Source organism: Lynx rufus, unplaced genomic scaffold (assembly GCF_022079265.1).
Source record: "Lynx rufus isolate CCGP_SWC_20201006 ecotype Redwood Valley unplaced genomic scaffold, mLynRuf1.p SCAF_16, whole genome shotgun sequence".
NCBI lineage: Eukaryota > Metazoa > Chordata > Mammalia > Carnivora > Felidae > Lynx > Lynx rufus.
In genome coordinates, this window is record NW_025814830.1 from 57,127,554 (window position 1) to 57,151,954 (window position 24,401).

Below are 24,401 nucleotides of genomic sequence, written 5' to 3' on the forward strand. Positions count from 1 at the left end.
CCGGGGTCGCCGGGTCGCCGCGTGTAAAGTAAATCATTCCCGTCTCCGCCGGGCCTGAGGTGCCCGCGCCCCCTGCGCGTCGTCCTCGCTGCCTGCTGCGTGCGGCGGGCGCCCAGGGGGCGGGTCCGCCCGGCCGAGCAGCCGGGCTCTGAGAGGCGATGAGTGGGGCGCCAGCCGGGGAGGGACGAGAAGTCAGCGGTGGGAGCGCCCGTCACTCCGGGGAATGGCTGCGTCGCCGCCCCCAGGGGGCAGGTGTCTGCGGGGGCACCGGGGCCGCGCTGCTACCATTGAGCGTCTTGGCGCCTCGGGTGGTGGCTGCGGCGGCCGGCCGCCGCGAGGTGCGGGGCCGTGCCCGAGGGCGGACCGAATCAGCCGGGTGGAACGCGGCCTGGGCCCGTGTCACGCCTCCAGGCGGCACTTTTGAAACAGTCTTTTACTTCCTGATACGGATCCGGGTTTGAGCAGGACTTTCCCCCTTTGGGTTTTTTGATTTGAGGGTGGCGGTCTTGGACGCACCGTGATGCCTGTTAGAAATACAGACTTTCGGGTTCTGGGGGCCGTCACGTGCGCTCTTACTCATTTAGAAAGCAGCCACCCTCGTTTGAATGCAAGTATCGCTCAGGAAGTGATTCCTGCTGCGGGGCCCCTGGGTCCTTCCTGCACAGGCTGCACGCAGGCCTTGTAACCAAAGGGAAGTGAAGGCTTAGGCAGGTGCAGAAACCAGGGGGGAGGAGCAGAGGACCCGGTGCAGGCCTGTGCTGACTCTGGAGCCTGTGCTCTGAGCCATGGGTGTGACCCCGCCACCTTCCTGATGCCCCGTGGGCTTCGGTTCCGCCGGAGAGTCGGGGTGGTGAGCATAACCAGCGGCCTCTGTGGGGTCTCGGGCTGGGCTTTTCACCGCTGGAGGAACCTGAAAGCAGCGTGTCCTGGGAGAAGAAAACCAAAATGCAGGTTCCTCTGGTCTTTGGCCGGGATCCTGCCACATCGCAGCCTGGCGCCCGTGGCCATCTGGGGCCGGCTGGTGACCCAAGAGCAGTTTCGTGGAGCTGGGTCGTTGAGACAGGGAGAACCCGTGGCCTGACCGCATTTACTTGGTGGCAGTGGCAGTCGAAGCTGAGCCGCTGGGGGTGGTGGAGTCCCCGTGACCAAGGAGGCCCTGTGGCTGGAAGGTGGGGCTGTCTTCCTGAAGGGTCTGTTGGTCCTTCTGGACCCAAAGGTGTCCAGGAGGATGACACACAGTCATCTGCCCTGGATAGAGGTATGTTTTTGCCTGTTCCCGTCGGGGCCCTGATCCCCTGATCTTGAAGACTAGCCCTGTCTATAAGAGTTCATGACGAGTCATTTCAGGGTCACTTACGTGGGCAACTTAAAAGCCGTCTTGAAGGTCTGGTGCCAGAATACATTAGCGCATCCTCTCTGGAGGGGACTCTGGCAGTATTTCCTCAAATTAAAAGTAATTTTTGCTGTGAGGCCCCCTGGTGAGCCCTGGGAGGGCCCCGTCTCAGAATCTGCTCCGCGAACTACCCCCTGGGAGCCCAGTACGTGCGCCCTGTGGCTCCTTCCCCGGACATTTGCCCGGCGGGCTCCTTCTTACCTTAGCTGCGGGGATTCTGGCCTGAGGCCGTGCTTCCGGGAGCCCTCCGCTCACGGCATCTGTCCCGGTCTCGCCGGCCTCCAGACGCTCAGACTGGTAGCGGGAGATGCCTAGTGTGTCCCCGTCCACGCGGCCGCCGCAGGAGCTGCTTCATCGGCACCGATGTTTCCACGTCTGCACAAGCCTCTTACGAACCGGCAGTTTTAACTGAAGGAAAAACGCTGTTGTCTCCTTTTTATTTGCTTCTATCATTTTGAGAAACTAAAGAGCTATGGAGAGCTACAGACACCCTGCAGACCCACCACCCAAAACAAATGGTTTTATATTTTTGTCTCTTTTGTGTAGAAGAAAATAATGCTGCAGTTGGAGCAGCTCCACTTTTAGAAACTAAATGACATTTATTAGGCTTTTGAAACACTGGACTGTGAAAGTTGTACGTGCTCATTTCAGAAGAATTGGAGAAAATTGGGAAGCACTGAGAGGAGCCAAGAATCACCTGATTCCCACAACCCCCCGATCACCTGGTGTCCGCCTTCAAGGCTTCTCAGCTGCAACCATTTTTTTCCCTCAGTGGCACTGCAGGACGCTTCCTGGCGGTCAGCACGCGCCCTCCACAGCTGGGCTGGGGCCCCGGCCCCCCGTGCTCACCCTGATCTCCTTAAACCTCTTCTGGACCCTCTGGTTGAGTCCCAGTTTTCCGTATCGTAAATAACATCGCAGCGATCGTCCCGTTTGTGCGTCGTGGTGCCCGTCTCGAGTATTTTCTGAGGCTATGCTTTAAAAATACCACTGTGGGAACACAGGGCTTGTGTTTTCTGGGGCTTTTTGGTCTCATCTTGAGCTGACTGTGAAGTACCCTTTTGGGTGGCTGAGTCGATGCCCTGGGGCAGCCTGGCTTGTGGCTGGTGAAGCCTGTGGGGTGGAAGTCAGATGTCCGCCTCTTGGGGCCATTGCCCCGTCCGTCCCCAGCCCTGTTTACGGGGCCAGCCGAGGCCCCGGCGAGGGAGGGAGGGTGGGCTCAGCCCTGCTTTCCGGTTCTCAGGACTGACCCCAGGGCACGGGGTCCAAGGGCTCAGACTCCAGCTTCTCGGTGCCGTCTGCCCCTGGTGTGGCGCAGCTCCCGGGACCCCGGGACACGCAGGCAGCGTACCCCCATCTCCCAGTGACAGGGAGGCAGGAGGTGTCTGTTCTTTGAGGGCCTGGAGGAGAGACGTGGGAGCACATGTGGATGAAAGGAAAGTGGCGTGGATTTCTGTGGCTGCAGTCACGGCCCCACGCCTGACACCCCCTCCGGTGCCTCCTGGGGACAGAGGTGGAGGAGGCAGCTGTTGGCGGCTGCTGGGGTGCTCCGTTCCTTAGCACCCCCAGCTAGCGCCCTGAGCACCTGTCCTGTGCTCTCCCCCAGAAGAGCCGGCCTCCGCGTGGCCCAGAAGTGCCTGGTAGCAGGCTTTCTGTCCGCAGACTCCCTTCTTTTCCCTCTGGCCACTACGGCTAATAGAGAAGAATTTGCTAGAAGTGAGGAAAGGAAACCTGTCAAAGCTACCCTGCTTTGTTCTTCACGAGCTTACTTTCTCTCCGAAACATGTTTATCACATTTACTGTTTTCTCTGGTTGAGCCCAGCTCTCTCCTTTACCATTTGTCAGATTTCTTTATAGTAGCAGACGTGCAGACCCAGCCACGGATCCGCCTCTGACCCACGGGAAGAGGGCAGGACAAGGACACAGAGAAGTAATAGGACACGGGGGCTTTGAATGACTGCCTCTTTCATCTGGAAATAGCGTGGGGTCCGGTATGTTTGAGAACCGACCCTTAGGCGGCTGGAGTCTGTGGACTGTTAAGGCGGACTCGCCCGGGGCCTCCGCCAGCAGCGGGAGCTGAGGGGGTCCCGAAAGGCCTGCGGTGCGGGCGGGGTCCCCCCTGGTGGCCGCTGGAGCAGGCCCCCCGCCAGGCTGCCCAGAGCCTCCCTGCGGAGCCCCCAGGCCGCAGGAGAAAGCCTCGGCCTGCCGCGCTGCACGGGGGGGCCCCCACACTGCATGGCGCACCGCTTGCTTGCCAGGGGCTCAGGGGCTCGCACAAAGCACAGTTCACACTTCCGCAGCCTGTTTGTTTTGTTGGGTAATTATAAAGTGTTGTGTATAATTTGTTTTTAAATTAAGAACAGAGAACAAAACCGTTTCCTTCGTGAAACAAACAATAACACATTAGTCTTCCCCTGTGGCAAGTGAATGAAAGAGTAAAGCCAGGGTTTGTCAGGGGGAGAACTTGCTGAGCAGGGGGAGTGGGGGGAGAGAGTGGGAGACAGAGCATGGGGGAGGCGGTGGGGGCGCCTGGGCCCCTCCTGGTCTCCGTTTTGCTGGGCCTGCTGGGAAGGGGGCAAGATGTACAGCTTCTGTTACAGTGTTGTTGGACGGCAGGCATCCCGTCAGCCTGTGTCATATCCAGAGGTGCCCTCCGGGGGTCCCTGTGCCTGTCCTCCCCCACCCCACCCTCCAGGGACCGGGTGGTGTGCGGTCATTGGTTGGGCTCATGCCTCCTGACCGGCTGTGGGCTCTGGTGGGCTTGGCTGGGATGGGAGGCTCTGCTGCGGGGGCGGGGGCCTCTTCCGGGATGGGGGGGCGTGGGCTTGGCTGGGCTCTGTCTCTGACTTGGGGGCTGGGCACCTTGGAAGTTTCTTTGTGTGAAGTAAGTCCGAGGTGGTTTCCTTGCCCACTGAGCAGCCCGGCCGCAGCCGAAGGGGGTTACGGGGCGCAGACACATCCTAGTGCGGGACGTGCATTTTCACTGCCGGCGACCCAGAGCCCAGAAGGGGCAGAGGCCACGGGGTGCGCCCAGGGAGGGGGGCACAGCGAGGAGCAGTGAGAGCTGAAGGAGCTGCGAAATTGGGGATTTCAACCCAGAGCGAACGGTCGCGCAACCCGGAGTCTTCCGGTCGTGCTGGTGGCAGAGGCTCCAGGTAGCAGGTGGGCTCCTGACCCCTGGAATTGAGCTGAACTTCAGCTCTGAACTGCGGTCCAGCGGAAGCAGTCTTGAAAGCCTGCGCCCTCTCCTGCTAAGTGCTGACGCCCCTGGCTGTCCCCAGGAGGTGGTGGCCCAGAGCCTAGCGGCCTGCTGCAGGAGGCTCCCCTCTCTGGGCGCTCAGCACAAGTGCAGGGGGAAGTCAGCCGACCACAGCCCCTCCCGGAGGGCTCTTCCTTCTCCTGGCCCCGGGGTCCTGATTCTGACGGAGAAGGAAGAGTCCCCTTCGGCTTAAACCCAGACTGACGCACCTGAGACCCGCAGACTCACTTTGTCTGGGCCTCTGCAGGCCGCCGCGTTCCGGACCGCGCTCCGGGGAGGGGTGCGTGCAGAGCCGAAGCGCGGCCTGTGTGTGGGTTCCGGGTGCCCCGGCCTCCAGGCTGTGCCCGCGGGGGGCACAGAGAACAGGTGCTCGGCGGCCCTCGGTGCTCCCTCCTCGTAGCTAGTAATTCTCCAGCCAGTAAGTTATTCAGAATTTACTTGAAGGGCCTTGAACTTGCTTTTCCTTGGTTTTTGCCTAGTTTAGTTGTTTTATAAACTGCATTTTTGAGGTCCTTTAACGAGCAAGTACGAGGCCGGGGCCCTGGGCGGTGGGTCCCGAAGGTGCCGTGTCGCGGTGGCTTTCGGTTCGGAATGTCAGCTGGTGCCCGGGGGCCGGCCGGCACCATCTGGACAATTCCACCCCCGCTCTGGCGGCGGTAACCTGTGGCGCCCTCTCTCTCCCGGCCCCGCCCCAGGTAAATCCACTTGGACGTTTGTGGGTGCGGTGCTGCCCCCCCACCCGTGATGTCCCCTCCGGCGCCTGCTCTGTGCTGCGGCCTCCCGGCGGCCGGCTCCCGTGAGATGCAGACGAGGCAGCCCCCTGCACACGGCCCCGGCGGCCTGTTCGGACAGGAGTGCCCCCGTGTTCAGCCGGGCCCTGGCCTTCGGGGACCGGATTGCCCTCGTTGACCAGCACGGCCGCCACACGTACAAGGACCTCTACCACCACAGCCTCCGCCTGTCCCGGGAGCTGTGCCGGCTCCTCGGGTGTGCCGGCGGGGACCTCCAGGAGGAGAGGGTCTCCTTCATGTGCTCCAACGACGTCTCCTACGTGGTCGCGCAGTGGGCCTCGTGGATGAGCGGGGGCGTCGCCGTCCCCCTCTACAGGAAGCACCCACAGGCCGAGCTGGAGTATGTCATCCGGGACTCCCGGAGCGCCGTGGTCCTTGCTGGCCAGGAGTACGTGGAGCTGCTGGGCCCGGTGGTCGGGAGGCTGGGGGTCCCACTGCTGCCCCTCCCGCCCACGGTCTACGGTGCGGCGGCCGAGGCGCCCGGGGAGTGGCGGGTGCCGGAGCAGAACTGGAGAGACAGAGGCGCCATGATCATCTACACCAGCGGGACCACAGGGAGGCCCAAGGGCGTCCTGAGCACTCATCACAACATCAGGGCCATGGTGAGTGCTCGCACGCCGTTGTGCTGGGGCCCCTGGGGTCGGTCTGGCTTTCCTGTCCTTTTCTGGGGGGGGCCTCTCGCGGCTGCCCCCGTCCTACCGACCCTGCCGGCAGCACACGGCAAGACGTGACCGCCCGCCCCGCCACCCCGGGTGGGGCGGCTCTGGGAAAGGGGGCTCACTCGGGTGTAGGGGAACTTGGCGTCCCCCCGAGGGGCTCCGTGGGGCCGTGCCGCAAGCGAGAGACCGAACGTGCTCCGACACGTGACGTTGAGGGGTTTCGGGGAGAGCAGCCGTGAGGCGAATGTTCGAGACGCGTGATCGGCACCTGAAGTGGGGCTTCTTTGGGAAACCTGAAAACAGGAACTCGTGGACCCCACACCTTGGGTGTGACTTTTGTGTTCTGTGGCCTCGGCGTCTCTGGGAAACTCCCCAGCCGCTGTGTTTACCTTTAACGTACATCCTTCCTACTTCCGGAAGCCGTTTGCATGGATGATAAAGACCCTTACACGCTAGGAGCGGTAAAATAGAACCGATGCTCAGGACCCCGAAGGTGAAGTGGTTAAGTCTTGGCCCAAAGCGGTCCCGTACGTCGGGGTAAACTGAGTCCGGGCTGACTGCAGGCAGGGTGTCACGATGTGTTTTCTGTCTCCCCTGCAAGACGTGCTCTGTGTCTGAGGAGACCCCATCCCTCGGCTGACGTTTGCAAAGGGGCGAGCGGGTCACGTGGGTTTGCCCGTAGCGGTCACTGAGGTGTGCAGGACGACGTCCCCACTGGCGATCTTGAGAACGTTCAAAGGGGGGTGTCCCACACTGCTTCTCACTGAAAGCCAAGGTTGTGGCAGCAAACCCAGCTCCGGGTTCTGTGACGGTTCAGCTGGGGTGAGGGCGGTGCCGCACCGGGCGGTGGAGGGTGGGCGGCCAGACTCTGCCGAGGCCCAGAATCCCAGGGCCTGCCGGAGTCAGAACTGCACCCTGACTGCCGGGGGCGGGGCGGGGGCGGGGGGAGCCAGCACGGGCACATGCAGGGGACTTGGGACCCCCACACTAAAGCCCTGGCCGTGTCCAGCTCTGCTCTTGGACACGGGGGTCGGCACGTGAGCCAGCAGACCGTGGTCACGAGGCCACCGTCACCTTCAGAAGCCGTGAAGGACTGGGCACCGGGCACCAGAGTGGGAGCCGCCCCTCCGCTGCCCTCCCCTGTCCTCCCCTCCTCTCCTCCCCTCCCCTCCTCTCCTCCCCTCTGCTCCTCCCCTCCTCTCCTCCCCTCTGCTCCTCCCCTCCTCCCCTCCCCTCCCCTCCCCCCCCCTCCCCTCCCCCCCTCCCCTCCCCCCTCCCCTCCTCCCCTCCCCTCCTCCCCTCCCCTCCCCCCCCTCCCCTCCCCTCCTCCCCTCCCCTCCTCTCCTAACCCTCCTCCCCTCCCCTCCCCTCCCCTCCCCTCCCCTAACCTTCCTCTCCTCCCCTCCCCTCCTCCCCTGTCCTCCCCTCCCCTCCTCCCCTCCCCTCCTCCCCTCCCTCCCCTCCTCCCCTCCTCTCCTCCCCTCCCTCTCCTCCTCCCCTCCCCTCCCCTCCTCCCCTCCCCTCCTCCCCTCCCCTCCTCTCCTCCCCTCCTCCCCTCCCCTCCCCTCCTCCTCTCCTCTCCTCCCCTCCCCTCCCCTCCTCCTCTCCTCTCCTCCCCTCCCCTCCCCTCCTCCCCTCCCCTCCTTTCCCTCCCCTCCTCCCCTCCCCTCCCCTCCTCCCCTCCTCTCCTCCCCTCCCTCCCCTCCTCCCCTCCTCTCTTCCCCTCCTCTCCTCCCCTCCCCTCCCCCCCCTCCCCTCCCCCCTCCCCTCCCCTCCCCTCCTCCCCTCCCCTCCTCTCCTCCCATCCCCTCCCCTCCCCTCCCCAGCCTGGTGGCTTCCTTCCCATCTGAGGCCGAGCCTTCGTCCCACAGGTGACGGGGCTGGTCCACAAGTGGGCGTGGACTAAGGACGACGTGATCCTCCACAGTCTCCCGCTGCACCACGTGCACGGCGTGGTCAACAAGCTGCTGTGTCCCCTCTGGGTGGGCGCCACCTGTGTGATGCTGCCCGAGTTCAGCGCAGAGCTGGTAAGCGGGGGACGGGCTGCGGGCATGGCTGGATCTGGGCGCCCGGGGACCAGGGGCGCCTTGCTCTGCAGTGAGACCCTGTGGCTGTGTGAGTTCTGCGCTGCTGCCGTAACAAAGGATTACAGACCGGGGCGGGGCGGGGGGCTGACGACAACACACAGATCCCTCACGGTTCCCAAGTCAGGAGTCCAAGGTGAGTCTTGCCAGGGTGATGTCGGGGTGCGCGCAGGGTGGCTCGCGTCTGCAGGCTTCGGGACAGGCTGGTCCTGGCTTCCTCCAGCATCGGGCGGCACTGTGCCCTTGACTCGTGGCCACTCGCCCCGGGCTCTGCCTGCCTCACGTGCACCCCGTGGTCACATCGGGCCACCTGCGTGTCCAGGGTACCCTCCCTCCTCAAAAGCTTTAACCGCAGGTACAGAGCCCCCTTTGCCACGCGAGGTGACGTGTCCATGTTGGTGAAGAATCGGACGTTGGGGTCCGTGGCTCAGCCGACCGCACCGGCTCTGCTTCGTTCCGCAGCGGGAGGTCCAGCCGGGGTCTCGTTGTCGGGCCTCCCGTGTGCCCGTCCTCACGGCGTGTTCCTCCCCCGAGGCTCCCGGCCTCACTCTGCCCTTCATCCGTCTGTGTCGTTTCTGAGCTGCGGGGTCCTTGGTGGTGTTAAGTGAACAGAGAGTCTGCAGCTTTGAGATGGCTGAGGCCCCGCCCACTAGACAGACAGACCCGTCTGGACGGTCGAGCGATGGGCCTGGCACGCACACGCCTCTTCCCGGCGGGGCTCTGGCCCAGGCCCTTCCCGTCCTCTCTCTCCGCCCTGCTCCCCCCACCCCTGGCCGCACGGCTGCCCTGAACGGACTCGCTAGAACGGACTTGACGTTTCAGCCCGTGGCGCCGTGCTCAGGTTCGTTCCTGTGCTGCCCTGAGGCTCCCTTGGTCTCTTGTGTCACCGTGTTGGGTCCCACTGCTTACCCGCGCTGCCATCGAAGGACATGGTCTCCAGTCCGAGGACATCGTGAGTCAGGCCGCTGAGGACACTCTCGTAAGGCTCTTTCTGTGGACGTGTCTCTCGGCCGTGACCTGCCACGGACACGCGTGTGGAAGGGCGCTTACCGCCACCGGCAAGTGTGAGGGTGGCTCCGTGTCCTTGCGCACATTGGCGTCGCGGTCGTGTGGCTCTCAGCCGTTGGAGCGAGACGGTTGGATTTGTGCCCGTGTGTGTGTTTTTGCTTCCTTCTGTTGAGGTGTGATGCCCAGATAGTGTATGTTGCGCCGCGTTGCGGTGAGTGTGCGTGTGTGAGGCCCGCTGTCCCCGCCCTGCGAGGCTGGCCGTGCCCCCTTCCGGCACCCCCCCCCCGCCGGACGCGGTCACCTCTTCTGTCGTCCTGTTCTAGGGCAGTTGGTCTCCTGAGCCTCACGAGTGATGGGGGCACAGAGACTGCCGTCCCTGACCGTTCTTGAGATGTGTCCGCGTTCACGCAACAGTGGCTCATCGCTTCTCCGCTGCTGTCCCTCCATTCTCCTGTTGGGGGACATCGGGGGCTTTCCACTTCGGCTTTGCGAGTAAAGCCGCCAGGACATCGTCATGGAACTTCCTGCAGGGACAGATTTTCCTTTCCTTGGGGTACATACCCCAGGGTAGGACTGCTGGGTCAGGACGTCGTGTGCGTCTGACTTCAGGAGAAACTGCCGAACCGTGGCTCCTGCCCCCTGCTTTTGTCGCCAGCGAGGGGGGCGGCACAGCACAGTTGTCCGGGGTTTTGCATTTCAGCCACCTTCCTGTGTGCACAGCACCACCCTGTTTTTGTTATAAAATTCGTATTTCTCCTGAGCAGTTTTTCATATGTTGTTGGCCATTCAAAATCTCTTTGAGGTGTTTTTTTTTACTATTGACTTGTAGGTCTTCTTTATATAATTTGGGTAGAAGGCCTTGGTCAGAATTACACGCTATGAACCTTTCCCCAGTCTGGTGTTTCACAAACAGTGTCTTTTTTAACACTGTCTTGTGATACAGACAATTTTTACTTCTGTAACTCTGATCTGGAACTGGTGACCGTCGTGGACGTCCTCGACTCACGGTCTCGAGGAAAGCGTTGACGGTTCCCGGTTCAGTGTGATGCTAGCTGCTGGGTTTGTAGGTGCCGTTTACCAGCTGAGGACGTCCGTGTCGCGTCCCTGTCTGCGGAGACTTCTTCTCTTAGAGGGGACAGGGTATCACAGGTGTCTTACTTATCGCGATGATCACACAGCCTCTTCCCCCTTGATTTGCTTATTATCTCCTTCTCCCTTTAGTCTGCTAACACGGCTGGTTATGCTGATCAAAGGTTTTCACGTTTCAAGCTTCCTAACCTTGCGGCCCAGACTTCCCGTGGTCGGGACGTGCTGTCCTTTTATGTGTTGCTAGGTTTGATTTACTGACGTTCTGTTAAGGCTTTTGCATCTGGGTTGATGAGGAAGGCAGGTCTGTAGCCCTCTGGGGGCGTCCTCGCTGGGCTTCTGTGTCGGGGCCGTGCTCCCCTCGGGAAGGGCCTCTCCCCCACCGGGCAGGTTGCTGTGAAGGCCGCGGCTGTCCCTCCCATGAGGTTTGCTCAAACTCACCACGGAAGCCATCCAGGCCAGACCTCTCCAGGAAGGCTTTTAACGAAGGGTTCCGTTTCTTTAACGGATTCGAGACTTCTAATGGTTCCTGTTTTGTTTCTTGTGTCAGTTTTGGTAAGTTTCTGTGTTTATTTTACTTGTGCTTATTTTCTATTTCTGAGAGAGAGACAGCGTGGCCGGGGGGGTGTGGGGGGGAGGGACAGAGAGAGAAAATCACAAGCAGGCTCCACGCTTAACACAGAGCCCGACATGGGGCTCCATACCACGACCCTGGGATCGTGACCTGAGCCGAAATCAAGAGTCAGGTCCTCGGGGCACCTGAGTAGCTCCGTCGATTAAGCATTTGACTTCGGCTCAGGTCATGATCTCACAGGTCGTGGGTTTGAGCCCCATGTCGGTTTCTGCGCTGACAGCTCAGAGCCTGGAGCCTACTTCCGATTCTACGTCTCCCTCTCTCTCTGCCCCTCCCCTGCTCGCATTCTCTCTCTCTCTCTCTCTCTGTCTCTCTCTCAAAATTAAACAAACAGTAAAAAAAAAAAAAAAAGGTCAGGCACTCAACCAACTGAACCACTCGGGTACCCCATTTTTGCTTCTAAAGAAATTGTGCGCCATTAAAATTGTGAAATGCATTGGCCTGAAGTAGTTCGTGCTTCTCTCCCTGTCCTTCCGGGGTGCCTGGGCTCTGAGGTGGTGTCTCCTTTAGCTCTGATGTTGGCGGTTGGCGCTTTCGTTCTGTTCTCTTGATCGTTCCTGTGTCCGGGCTCGCAGTCCCGTCAGTCTTTTCTTTCCTCCAATGCACCCGTGCTGCTTTAAACAATCCGGAGTCCGTAACTCGCACAGTGATGACCCGGCCTTCCCTTGTGGGGTGCTCCCCCTGCCCCCCGCTGGCTCGTGAGCCTGCCAGCTCGTTTCCCTGAACCGTGTCGCGTCTTTCCTGCGGCTGTCGATGCGTTGTTCACGCCATGCAAGTCACCACCGTAAATGATTCAGGGAGTCTTCATAAATGTGGTCTCTCGGGCTTTGTCTCAACCCCTGCTCCCACGCGGTGACCGCCATCCACCGCCGTCCCCGCGCATTCCCCTTCCTGGACGCTGCACGTACGGGGAGTCCTACCGCCCACAGTGTCCTCTGTACGGCTTCTGTCACTGAGCACAACGTCTCCGCTCCATCCACGTTGCAGCGTGGGGGTCAGCGGCCCCCGTCGTGCGGCCGCACGTGCTCCGCTCGCCCCCGAACCGTCCGTCGGGCCCGTGGGAGACTCGTAGTTTTGCCCGGTGGGAGCGGCGCTGCCGTGAACGTTCGCACGCAAACCCTTGTGTGGACCTGTCTCCGTTTGCCTTACGGGGATCTGCAGGGACAGGATCGCCACATGGCGGCGCGGGTTTACGTTTTGTGTTTTCCGAAACCGCCAGCCTGTTTTCCAGATCCGTTCTTTCCTGGTTTACGTTTTCACCCGAGTGTGCGGGGACCTCAGTTTCTCCACATCCTCACCAGCACTTGTTGGAAGTTACCACTACACTCAGTGTGGAGGATGTGCAGTGAGATCCCTCGTGGTTCCGATCTGCATTTCCTTACTGACCCGTCAGGCGGAGCGGTGTTTCACGGTTTATTTGCACCCCTGTATCTTCGGTGAGCCGTCTCTTTAGGTTTTTTGCCCCTTCTTGAATTGGGTTGTTTATCTTACTGAGTCGTAAGCGTTCTTCATATGTTCTGCATGTAAGTCTTTTATCAGATGGATGGTTTGCAAACATTTCCTCCCGGTCTGGCCTTAATGGTATCTTCTGAAACACGTGTTTTGGTGAAATCCATCGTATGTGTTCATTTCATAGATCGCACTTGTGGCGTGACCGCTGAGAAATCTTTGCCCAACCAAGATCACGAAGATTTTTTTCCAGAAGTTTTATGGTTTGAGCGCACGCATTTAGGTCTCTGATTCACTCTGGGTTAACTTTTGTGCGCGGTGAGGGTCTCAGATTCATCCTTCACGGGTACGTGTTCAGTTGTCCTAGCACTGTCCGCTGGAAAGGTGACCTCTCCCCGGCTGAAGGGGGGCTCCCTTGTCAACACCCAGTTGGCCGTGCGTGGCGGTCTGTTTCCGGGCGCTGGTCGGCCCGTATCTGGGGGTCTGAGCTTGGACCAGCAGCATGCTACGTCGGCCACCGTTGCTTTAGAGCAGGTGGGGGGTTGAGAGCTGTGAGTCGTCCACGCTTGCTCTCCCTTGTCACAGTTGTTTCGGCTCTGCTGGGCCCTTACCCTCCCACACGAATGCGGCCAGGGGCCTGGGGCCCCGGGGGACGTGGTGACGCTGCGGCCAGGCGGCAGAGGACCGCCGTCTCGTCAGTGCCGCGGCTGCCGGGCCGCCGTTTCCTCGGTTGCCCGTGCGTCGCCCGCACTGCTCTGTCTCCCGTCCTGTCCCGTCGCTTTCAGCGTAGACCTTTGCCACCGGCCTGTGCCCGACTGCTTCTGTCCTTCTGTGCCTTCCTATCCGTGTCTGAGTCTGTCCGGGGAACTCGTGACTTTGGACAGTATGTCTCCTGGTTTTGTGATGGTTCTTTTTTGTATTTCCACATTCCCGATGAGATCCTTGATTTTCTCTTGTTTTGTTCACCTTTTCTTCAAAATTCTGTAGCCGTTTGTCGTAATCGCTTCCGGTTCCCGGTCTGATAATTCCAACATCTGGATCTTTGAGGCTCTGCTCAAAGACATTTTTTTTCCTAATTATGGGTCACATCTTCCTGTTTCCTTACATGCTTTGTCACGTGGGGGTGCCCATCATTGTCTGTAAAGGAACGGTATTGTTTCCCTGAGAGCCCAGTCAAGGGGCAGCGTGTGAGGTGCCAGGCCCTCGAATGCCACGGGCCGAGGTCTGCATGTGTCCGGGGCACCGGGGGCCCAGTGCCGTGAGCTCTGCGCCACCCCCACCCCCCCATGACCGGGGCTTACGCGGCAGCGCCGTGGGGAGGGGAGCCGCGGAGGGAGTGTGCTGCCCCAGCTGCCTCCAGGACTGGGCGACACGTGAAGCGCTTTTGTACGAAAGCAAGAAGCGTCTGTTGCCGAGTGACACAAAATGCACGTGCCTTTCCGATGAGCCGGGACGGTGGCGCATTCACCACCTCTGTTGGCGCCGGGCGCTGTGCTGACCCGGGGCTCACCGGTGCCCCTCGGGAGGGCGTGAGGTGCCCCGCCGCTGCTGACACCGGGCCGACGCCGGAGCCGCGCCCCCTCTCGCGACTTGCTGTCCCCCACAGGTCACCCTGCAGCAGACACCAGTGTCGCTGGCACAGCAGGTCCACGGAGTGGCCAGAGGCTGTGTCACCCCGTGAAAGTGACGGGAGCCGCTTACGGGCCCCTCAGAGCCGAAGGAAAGGAGCGGTCTCCACAAAGAAAACTGTTCTGGAAGCAGATGGCACGCGTCTGAGTGTGTGTGTGTGTGCGGTTTCTCACGTTTTTGCCGTATCCCTCCTTTTTCCTTTTTAGGTTTGGGAAAAGCTCTTAAGTTCTGAAGCTCCACGAATTAACGTATTTATGGCGGTGCCTACAATATATGCCAAGTTGATGGATTATTATGACACACATTTCACTCAGCCTCACGTCCAGGATTTTGTACGTGCGGTCTGTGAGGAGAAAATTAGGTAAGTGAAAACAGTCCCCTCTCCTACCCAGAAAGTCTGAAAGATCACACATGTAACTTACTTCCAGTAAAGCAGTTCTAGGTTTTAGGAGGCAGCGCTTTCCCTTTCCGGTAAAGTCTACATCTAGCCGTTTGTACTTTCCGCACATCCGTCCGTATTGTATCTCGCTGGGTGTCTGTCCAGGTGCAGCTGTCTCTGCCGGCCTGTCTGTCTGGTGGTCCAGTCTGAAGGAAGAGGGCTGCCCCATCCACTCTGACCCCTCGTCAGCATGGCTCCTCGCAGCCCCCCATCGTCTCTCTCCGCCGTGGTCTCTAGCTCTGGCCCCTGAGCGCCCCCCCCCTCCGGAGCACCCCCACCCCTACCCTCCCACACCCCTGGACAGACACGCTTCCTGACAGAGACACGCAGGATCTTCTGGGCACTTCGGCGGCGTGAGGCTTCTTCCGCTCCGTCTCGTGCACCTGCAGACACCGCACGCTTCTCCCTGCTTGTCGCTGCAGTGGGAGTCCTGAGAGTCTGTGACTTCTCACGGGACTGGCAGGCACACGTCACCCGAGTGTGGCTCCATGAGGCCCGCACAGCCAGTCAGCGGAACACCGAGTGAGCCGCTGCGCCAGCCTGACCTTGAAATCTGTGCGTGTGTCCCTGTGGCTTCCACCCCGCTCCACGCCCCTGGTTCCCGCTTCTTAGGAGGAGCACAGGAGGGTCGTCCACTGTGCTTCCTGGAGAGAATTCCGGATTATCCGAGCCAGTATCCGACATGGCCGTGATTCTGCCCCCTCCCCCATTGCTTTGCTCCTCATCCGGTGTTGCCTGCCTCCCGCCTCCCATCCCCCTCACGAGGCATCTGGCCCCCAGGACAAGAGCGGCGTCAGTCGTACATGTTCCCCAGACCTAAAGAGCCAAGGGCAAGCGTGGGATCAGAGAGAGGCAACCAGGGTGATTTCTGAGATGCAGAGGCCCCAAGGCCTCCCCGGCTTGGCCTCGTGGTGGGGCGGGTCCTCGTGAGCTCACCTCGTGAACTAGAAACAGAACCAGCTGTGTGGCGGGGACAGGAGCGCCCCGGGGGGGCTGCCTGAGCGACTGTCCCCTCCGCGAGCCAGCCGGCTACAGCAGCGCCCATCTGTGGGCCGTGTGCTTCCGGCGGCCTCTCGCCCTCTGACCTGGAAGCAGTTTCTCCCAAACCAAAGCCTTACTACCTCTGCTGAGGTTTGGGCTGGTTCATAAATAGCGTATTGCTCGCAGAGAATGCCTTCAAAGACCCTAAAGTTATTTTTTTACTTCAATTACCCGTTCCTTTGAAGGACTCGTTTGCACCCTAAGATACACCCAACAAATTCGTTTCAAAAAACAGACTTAGAATTTAGCCCGCAACTACCGCTCACGTCCTGAACCGTAGGGCAGTGGCGGCGAGTGAAGAGCTGTGTGTGTCCACTTGCGGTCCCTAAGACTGCCTGTCCCCTTCGTGCCGGCAGGTTGATGGTTTCGGGGTCCGCCGCCCTGCCCCTGCCTGTGCTGGAGAAGTGGCAAAGGGTCACCGGCCACACTTTGCTGGAGCGCTATGGGATGACGGAGATCGGCATGGCCCTGTCCAACCCCCTGACCACGGCTCGCACGCCAGGTACCCACCAGCCGCGTCCTCTCCCTCCCTGTGCCCCGAGCCCTCGGGAGGCGGCGGGGGGGGGCCGGTCTGGGGAGCGCGCTGCCCTGCTGGGCCGGAGAACTCTCTTGGGGTGTTGGCCAGGTGGCTGGGGCCTGTCCCCCTGCCACTTCTGCGCAGACCAGGCTTGCCGCTGGCCAGAGCGTCCCATCCAGGAACCACGCAGGGTATAGGGGCAGGGGTGAGGGAGCCCTCTATCTGTCTGGATGACCTTTCCTAAGTCCAGCCTTTTCTCCGGCGCCCCACTCCGACTTCAGCTCAGACTTTCACATCCCGAGTCCTTAGCAAGGAGTCCACAGCGGAGCCCAAGCCCGGGAAGTGAACGTGCCCCGTTTCTGTTCTCAGCTCCCTCCCCGTCCTCACAAGGCACCCCCTCCATGGTGTCCACAACACGAGAGGGATCGCATTTAGAAATAAGACCAAACGCTTCTGTGTCTGTGATTATATCCACACATGCATGTATCTCGCACGTACGATAAAACTCACCGTGTCCACGTTCAGTCTGTGAGTCTTGGAAACACACCTAACCGTGTAGCCCCCATCACACTCGAGACACAGAAACGTCCGATGCCACAGACCCTCCCCTTGTGCGTGCTCGGCACCCCACCCCCCACCCCAGGCCAGGCAGGCATGCACCTTGTCTCTGTGCTTTTTCTGGAATGTCCTACAGGACGTGGCCTTTTGGGTCCCTTCGCGGGGTGTGGCGTCCACACGGACACATGTCCTTTCCCGCGCCGAGCGGAATTCCGCGGTGCGGACCGGGCTGCTGTTTGCTACCGCTTCGCCAGCCGAAGGACGCTGGGCTGTGTCTGGTTTGGGCCAGTTACCAGTAGGGCTGTCATAAATGTCCGTGTGCAGGTGCCATGTGAACACATGCCTCGTGGGAGAGTCCCCGGGGGGGGTCGTGGGGTCCGAAGGCAGATGAGCACTTGATTGCCTGAGAAGACGCCACACCACGTCCAGAGCGGCTCCTGGCGCTGGGGCGCGCTTACCCATTGACAGACCAGGACCCTGAGGCTTGGGGGGCGGCAGGGTTGCACACCCGCTGTGCCACGGAGCAGGTGTTCGTGCCGTTGCACTAGGACACCCGCTTTGCCGGGAGTGCAGCAGCACGGCCCGGTTTGGAGGCAGAGAGAGGGGCACAGAGATGCACAGAGAGCCTTCTGGGCCTTAATTATAAGAGCAGACACAAGGCCAAGAGCCGAGACTGGGACAGGATGGAGTGCACGAGGGAGGCCCCGCGTGGGGCTCACCGCAGATGGGGTGGGGGGGTGGGGGGGGGGCAGGATCCTCAGGTGAGCAGGGAGAGCAGCCGCCTTGGACAGAGGTCACGCAAGCGTGCCCAGCTGACCTGGCCGTTTCCGGCCCCCTCTGTGGAAGGGGGATCCCAAAGTTTCTGAAACCCAAGAGTTATTGGGCAGAAATTCTGGAATCTTCAGTCAGGCTGCAGCTCTCCTCCAGGCCTCAGGGGCCTTGTCGCTCGTCTTACCTTTGAATCAAATACCTGTGACCTTTTTCTGTAATGCAGGCCTCCAGCAGGTGGGTTCGATCCTGTTTGCTTTGGAAAAAAGTAAAGTGGCGTCGTTTCTAGAGAAACCAGGTTGACAGGGCGTCCTGGGCACCTTCTGGTCTTGTCTGCGCGCCGTGATGCCTGGGCTGGGCTCGCGTCACACTCGGGACCCCCGTACCTGCTGTCAGCTCGGGGTCGCCCCGGGCCGGCCCTCCCTCTCTGCTGCCTGTGTGGCCTCTGAGTGTGGCGCTCTCCGTGGGTCCGGGGACCGCCAGGATCCGTTTTTGCAGGTTCTCACACCCTGGCCTGGGCGCCCGGGGCGAGGCCAGCCTTGGAAGAGGGTTGTTTGCTGAGAGTCAGGCTCTGGGTCGGTCTTCCGGTTGTTCCTTCTCCGAGGCCCTCACGGTACCATGAAGGGAGATGAATAATTCACGGCCAGGCGCCGCTGGGCCTAATCACACTCTAATTGGCGGTGGAGATCAGAGGCGCCAGCGGCTTCTACAGCCGGCTCGGGGAAGCGCTGACGGCAGCTCCAGCCTTACCGGCCTGTCCCCCTTCTCTCGGGACGGCCGCGGACTGGCCGCCCTCCCCAGACTCCGGACGGAGCCGCGGGCCAATTGCGGTCATCTGGGGAGAGCTGAGGACCGTTTTAAAGACTGCGTTTTATGACTGTGCCCGGGGGGGGGGGGGGGGGGGAACGCTAGGAGGGGGCGGAGCCGACCCCGCGGGGGCGGGCTGGTGGCTGCCTGTGGTCTGCCCGGCCAGCTGGGGTGGGACAGACGTGGTTCGGGCTCCATTGCTGACCCCTCCCCCTGCCCCGAACTGCGTCTTCTCTGTGTGGACCTCACCCTGCGGGACGTCAGGCCTCCGAAACCAGGGTCGTCCCTGCCTGGAGGTTTTAGCTGTATTGTCGTGTCTGCGATGCTGTAATGAATCAAGATTCCGTCGGCACGTCCGTTACAAATCTTAACGGCTGGCAGCATTCGCCGTTCAGAGGGAGAAAAGAGCAGAGAGGGGCAGGGGGAGCCGAGGAGGACGGCTTTCTCCTTTTAAAAAATGTTCCAAGGAGGGGCGCCTGGGTGGCGCAGTCGGTTAAGCGTCCGACTTCAGCCAGGTCACGATCTCGCGGTCCGTGAGTTCGAGCCCCGCGTCGGGCTCTGGGCTGATGGCTCAGAGCCTGGAGCCTGTTTCCGATTCTGTGTCTCCCTCTCTCTCTGCCCCTCCCCCGTTCATGCTCTTTCTCTCTCTGTCCCAAAAATAAATAAACGTTGAAAAAAAAAATTTTTTTTTAAATGTTCCAAGGAGAAACCAGTGGATTGAAAGCTGGGGAGGAGGACGGGGGGCGCTGGCGTTTCTCAGAGAGGAGGACGGACCCCCTTCTGGTAAGAAGCGTGTGTCCGGTCTGTGCTCCCGTACGGTGCCGGCGGGTGGTGGCGTGGAGGGCACGGGGCACAGAGACCGCTCCTCCCGGGCGCCTTTTCTACCTGCTGCCCGAGTCCTGCCCTCTGTGATACGGCGGTGCCAGAAAGTGCCGTGTTTGCCGAGTTCTGGGAGCCGCCAGCCCGTCAACCTCTCTAGGCCGGGAGGCCCCTGGAAAGGACAGTCTACGCAGCAGAGTTAAACTTGTCACTGCCACAGTCCAGGGGAAAGGGGCCGTTTAATCCAGAAAAGGTGACCTCGAGGTCCCCTGGCAGGTGCGTCTAGACTGCGTGTGGAACACTGCATCTGGTCTCCACTGCGCCCAGGGGATGCCAAGCCCGGCGCCAGGAGGAGGGGGCTGGAGGGGCTGGGTTCAGAGGCTGCTTCTTGTGTCTGGTATCCGTGTCTCACACTGGGGAGGAGACTCCCTCGCTTCCCGTGTGGCGTCTCGAGAGTCCTGTTGCCCGCGCGGCCGCGGGCTCCATGCACGTGCACCGCTAGCAGGACTGGGGAGGACCCGTGTCTCAGGTCCTCGTAGAAGTGTCCGGAGCAGGCAGACCCGCCGAGGCAGCCGATGAACGGGTTGTGGGGGTGGGGGAGAACGCGTGACTGCTGACGCCTCTGGTCTCCGCCCGGTGACTGCAAGTTCTGGAGCCACGTGGCGGTTACGGTTGCCCCACGTCACGCGTGTGCAGAATGCCACTGAGTTGTGCGCTTTGTGACGAGTGATTGTATCTTGTATAGATTTAACTTTGATTTTTAAAATCTTTGGAAGCAAAACAAGAGCGCGAAGGGCCAGAAGGGACCTGGTCCGGATGCGCCCCGCCCATCAGGGACACCGCCCTGGCCTCGCCCCCCAGGACCTCAGATGCAGAGACGGGCGGGCCGCGAGGATAGTACAGCGGCATTCTGGCAAAACGAGGCCAGGATCCCAGAATCCTGTGCGGATGTAGAGTTTCAGAGTTGGCCTCCCGGGTGTCTGTCCCATGACAATCCCTCACTGATTCCAGTGGACGTGAGTCCTCACAGACGCTGAGCGTTTGGTCTCGGGACCTCCGCCACAACGGTCCTTCACCGTGGGGACTTGCGCGTTGCCCTCAGCGCACGGCAGGCCGCTGCCCCCGTGCTCCGGAACACACCGAGCAAACCATGGGTGCCTAATAAATGAACCAGAAAGCGGGTGACAGGCTTCCCTGCCTGCTTCGTCCCTCCTGGGCCTTCTACACACAGGTGCTCCTGGTGACCCCGGGGACAGGCCACCGGCGCCTGTGCCCTTACAGCAGAGCTAGGTGCCGGAGGGGGAGGTGGTGGCAGCCCCAGCCTTCGGCCCGGGTGCCGAGGGCCTCCCTAAGGTGACTGGGTCCCCTCTGCTCTGGCGTCTACCGTCTTCTGTGCAGGACGTCCAGGCGTGCAGCCCTCTCCTTCTCTGTCTTTGCAGGTTCCGTGGGGACCCCGCTGCCAGGTGTGGAGGTACGCATTGTCTCGGAAAACCCCAAGAAGGAGGGCTATCCCTACGTGCTCCACGCGGAAGGAAATGAGAAGGAGACAAAGGTGGGCCACTGCCCTGTGCTCAGCTGGTGGCACACGGGTGTCCCACGGCCAGGACCGCCCAGCAGGCCAGAGGTTGAAGGTCTCTTCCTTGGGGCCCCGACACAGGTTCAGGCTGGTGTTTCCTGAGGGCCCCCACTGGTGTTTCCGGGCACCATGCCCTACGGACGGTGTGCAGAGCAGGGCCAAGGCCAGCTGGGCCCCGACCTCCACACTCTGCCCACCTCCTCAGGCTCCATCCACTCTGGGTCGTGACAGCCTCTGGACGGCCCTTGTTGAAACAGGTTGTTGGAGGCACCCTCTGGCTCAAAGCGCTGTGCTGACGGGGCCCTGTCTCCACTCAGTAAACCCGGGCTGGGTGTGGCCGGTTCCTTGCGAGGCCACCACGGGCAGCTCACGGGGCCCCGAGAACGAAGGCTGCCGCCAACCGCTGGAATCTGGTGGCTTTGCTGTTACTCTGGGTTGACCAGGGTGAGGAAGGGGATACTTCTTACTGTCTTATTTCAGTGAAGTTTCTAGTAGCTGCAAATCTGATCGTCGGTGAGTAGAAACCACAGAAAAGTTGAGGGTCGGTGGGACTGGAACCTTGATGTAAAAGGAAATCACCTTCTCTATAGCCGATGCCCATACTAGACGTCCATGTGACTGATCTCCACTGGACCCACGTGTCAGCTTCTGTCCCTGGAGAGGTGGCTCCCAGCTCCGTACCTGTGCCAGGCCTTGCCCTGTGACCTTGCCCCATGGCCTCAGTTTCCGTGTCTGGAGTGAGAGGTCGAGGAGACGGTCAAGCAGGCGGGTGGAGCTGGTGGTTTAGGTGTAGTGCTATGAACGTGTTCACAGTGAAGAAGTAGGTGTTCCGTTTACCCAAGAAGACCCCGCCCCTGGGCCCCCGTGGGGAGGGTCAGCCCTCGGCAGGTCGCCCGGCTCCCAGTCGCGGTGTTCCCGGGGCCTGTGCAGCCTGACGGTCCTTGCTGCTTCTCTGGCCAGAACCCAGCACCGGGAATGAGGCGTGAGTGGCCGGGGAGCAGGGGGCGCCAGGGTCTCTGTACCGCACAGGGGAGCCCTGGGGAAGACAGGAGCAGGGAACAGCTGGGCCGAGCCGTGCTTCCCAGATGGCGGGAAGATTCCGTGTTTGCTCTCACGGGCCCGGAGCAAGGCGGGGAGGGGCGCACGCCTGTGACGCCCGGTGGCTGCGGCAGCCGGGTGGTGCCCGTGTCTGAGAAGGTCCCTGATGGCTCCAGAGGGCGGCTCACGTGCCCGGGCCTGTGAGTGCCAGCCTCGTCGCATCTGCCGGGACACCGTCTGGGCTCTCGCTGCCGGTCCTCAGCGTGCGTCCTCGTCTCCCCGTCGCGGGCCGCCCTGGCTGCGGCTGCTTGCTGACGTGGCCGGAAGCCCGGGGACACCCAAGTGTCCGCCGTCCGCAGCTCTGAGCTGGCGCTTCCCAAGCCTGCAGCTTTGTCTGGCGGGACCTCGGGCTGCCCTGCCCGGACGCTTCTCTGGATGCACAGGAAGTGGCTCCGTCTTCTCGGTGTCTGTCTCGCCTGGCTGCCGGGCCGCGGTCAAGCCCGCACCTGCCTGGAGGACCCGGCAGCTTTGTTTGCTATGGTGCATCTTCCACGTGCCACGGCCGCCCAGCCGGCGTCGCCTTTAAACCTACAAGCACGTCGCGCGTGGCATCTGTTTTCCAAGTGCTCACTTTCAAGAGAGCCAAGCACCGGCCAGCACCAGTGAGGTCCGGCAGCAGACAAGTGGCTTCCCGGCTGTATGTGACACGCTGGCCTGCACACGAAACATCGTCTCTCGCCGAGAACGCAGACGCACCGCGTGTGGTGTTCCGGCTGGCGCAGGGCGGTGGCAGCGAGCTCTGCTTCCCTCGTTTCCCCTTAAAAATTAATTATCTTGTTGTTCGTCCGTATGCGGGCTGTCGCTCCGGACAGCAGCCTGCTCTGCCGCCTGTCCTCCTGACGGCCACCAGCCTCTCCTGGGCTCCCCTCCCGCTCCTTCCCCCGCCCCCGCCTGTCCCTGCCATCCGTCGCTGCTGTGTGCCACCGACGGCTGAATGCGACCTGCGGCAGGGCGGGGACTGGGGGCGGAGAGCCGGAGGGCCTGCTCGTGCTCTGGCCTTCAGTGGGGGGTGGGGTGACCAGGCTGTCCCCGCAGAGGCGCTCCCCTCCGCCAGACAGACCATCATCTGCCACGTGTCCCCTGCCTCGTGGATGCAGTGGGCTTACCGACTCTGTGTCGAGGGCCAGGAAGGAGGTGGCCATACCCCGAACCGGCAATCTTCACAGGAAGGCCAGCGGCGCCTGATGGGCAGGATGGATGGGCCGGATGAGTGTCTGCCAGCCCTTAGCTGCCCCGTGCCTCTCTCCCCCCGCCTGCACCAGCGCTGGCCCCACGTGCCCTTGAAGGGCGCGCTCAAGCCACGGAAGGCGAGCAGCCACTCCTCCCTGCCTTGAGCCCGGCCCTGCGTGCCTACCCAGATCCTTCCGGCCCCGAGCAGTGGGCGGCACCGAGTGACACAGCCGTCCATCGGGACACAGTGGGAGCCCACAGCCAAGGAGGGACCTGGGGACCTCCTGGGGACCTTCAGGGACGGGGCCCTACCACGGGTCCTACCCGCCCTCACCGGCCTCCTTGGCCCGTAGCCTACCTGCCTGCATTCCTGCCTCTTACTCCAGCAGGCTTTTCTCCACAGACGGTTAGAGCAGGTCCCTCACTGTGAACTTGGGCGGGTGTCCGGGCTTGTACCTGGGGAAGACGTTCAGGCTGCTTTCAGACGGGGAAGGCTTCGTCCCAGTGCCGGCGGTTCTCTAGCATGGCCGCTTGTGGTAAACGGAGTGGTACCTCTGCGTGGGTGCCCGTGCCCTCGGTCACGTGACAGTCCTACGTGTGAGTCCTCTGAAGACGAAGACGAGAGTCCCCATGAAAACAGCCCAGGCTGTTGGCTGCAGCGTGAAGCAGCATTGTGTGTGACTGCTGGGCACCCAAGTCTGGGGGTGTGCCCCATCCAACCTGCACCCGCGTATCCTTGGGAACAGCTGGGGCCCCCAGAGCACCAGGTGTGGGCCTTGCTCATCGCCTGCCTACCTCTGAACTCGTCCCAGCAGATGTGGGGTGTTAACTCTGAGTAGGTCTAAGGAATCACAGCAGAAACCCCTGCAGGGCTCTGCTCCCACTTGTGACCCAGTGATCCAGGTGAAGGAATGTAGCCTAAGGTAACATTTATTGTTATGCATTATTTTAGATCATTTATTTCCCTGTGATAATATTCTCATCAGTGTTCCCCTTCTCCTGGCTTATCTTCACTCTTTTTTTTTTTTTTTAATTTTTGATGTTTATTTGTTTTTGAGAGAGAGAGAGTGCAAGGTGGGGGCGGGGAGGGGCAGAGAGAGGGAGACACAGAGTCAGAAGTAGGTTCCAGGCTCTGAGCTGTCAGCTCAGAGCCCGACGTGGGTCTCGAACCCACAAGCTGTGAGATCATGACCTGAGCCAAAGTCAAATGCTTAACCGACAGAGCCACTCAGGCGCCCTGAGGACCTGACTCTTGATTTCGGCTCAGGTCACGGTCCCAGGGTCATGGCATGGAGCCCCATATCGGGCTCTGTGTTAAGCGTGGGGTCTGCTCGCGGACCGTGAGATCATGACCTGAGCTGAAGTCGGACGCTTAGCCAGCTGAGCCACCCAGGCGGCCCCGTATCTTCACCCTTGATAAGCCTTCATACCCTTGTCTCTAAAACTTATAAATGTCAGTGACCAAAATTAAGTTGACTCCTTTGTCCCAAAGTCTGTCTGATGAGTCGGTATCACATAAACCACTGTGTAATGGGTGCATGTGTATTTAGAGCTTCAGTTGGTGGTTCGTTTTCCCTCTTTCCCTGAAGCAAAAAAAAAAAAAAAAAATTTGTGTT

General features: G+C 61.1%; 1 protein-coding gene across 6 annotated transcripts in view; it reads left to right on the forward strand.

Annotated features, from left to right (window-relative positions):
- The window catches only part of ACSF3 (acyl-CoA synthetase family member 3), a 45,329-nt gene that overhangs the window by 170 nt on the left and 20,758 nt on the right, over positions 1-24,401 (forward strand). Inside the window, exons 1-6 of one of the 6 annotated variants that reach the window (XM_047078938.1) lie at positions 350-1,258; positions 5,348-6,045; positions 7,974-8,129; positions 14,199-14,353; positions 15,829-15,974; positions 20,381-20,493. In XM_047078938.1, the coding sequence (XP_046934894.1) occupies positions 5,680-6,045; positions 7,974-8,129; positions 14,199-14,353; positions 15,829-15,974; positions 20,381-20,493 (936 nt within the window). In that variant the 5' untranslated portion in view covers positions 350-1,258; positions 5,348-5,679. Of the gene's footprint in view, positions 1-349; positions 1,259-4,240; positions 6,046-7,973; positions 8,130-14,198; positions 14,354-15,828; positions 15,975-20,380; positions 20,494-24,401 lie in introns of those variants that run through there. The other 5 variants (XM_047078935.1, XM_047078939.1, XM_047078936.1 and 2 more) reach the window with 5 other exon arrangements.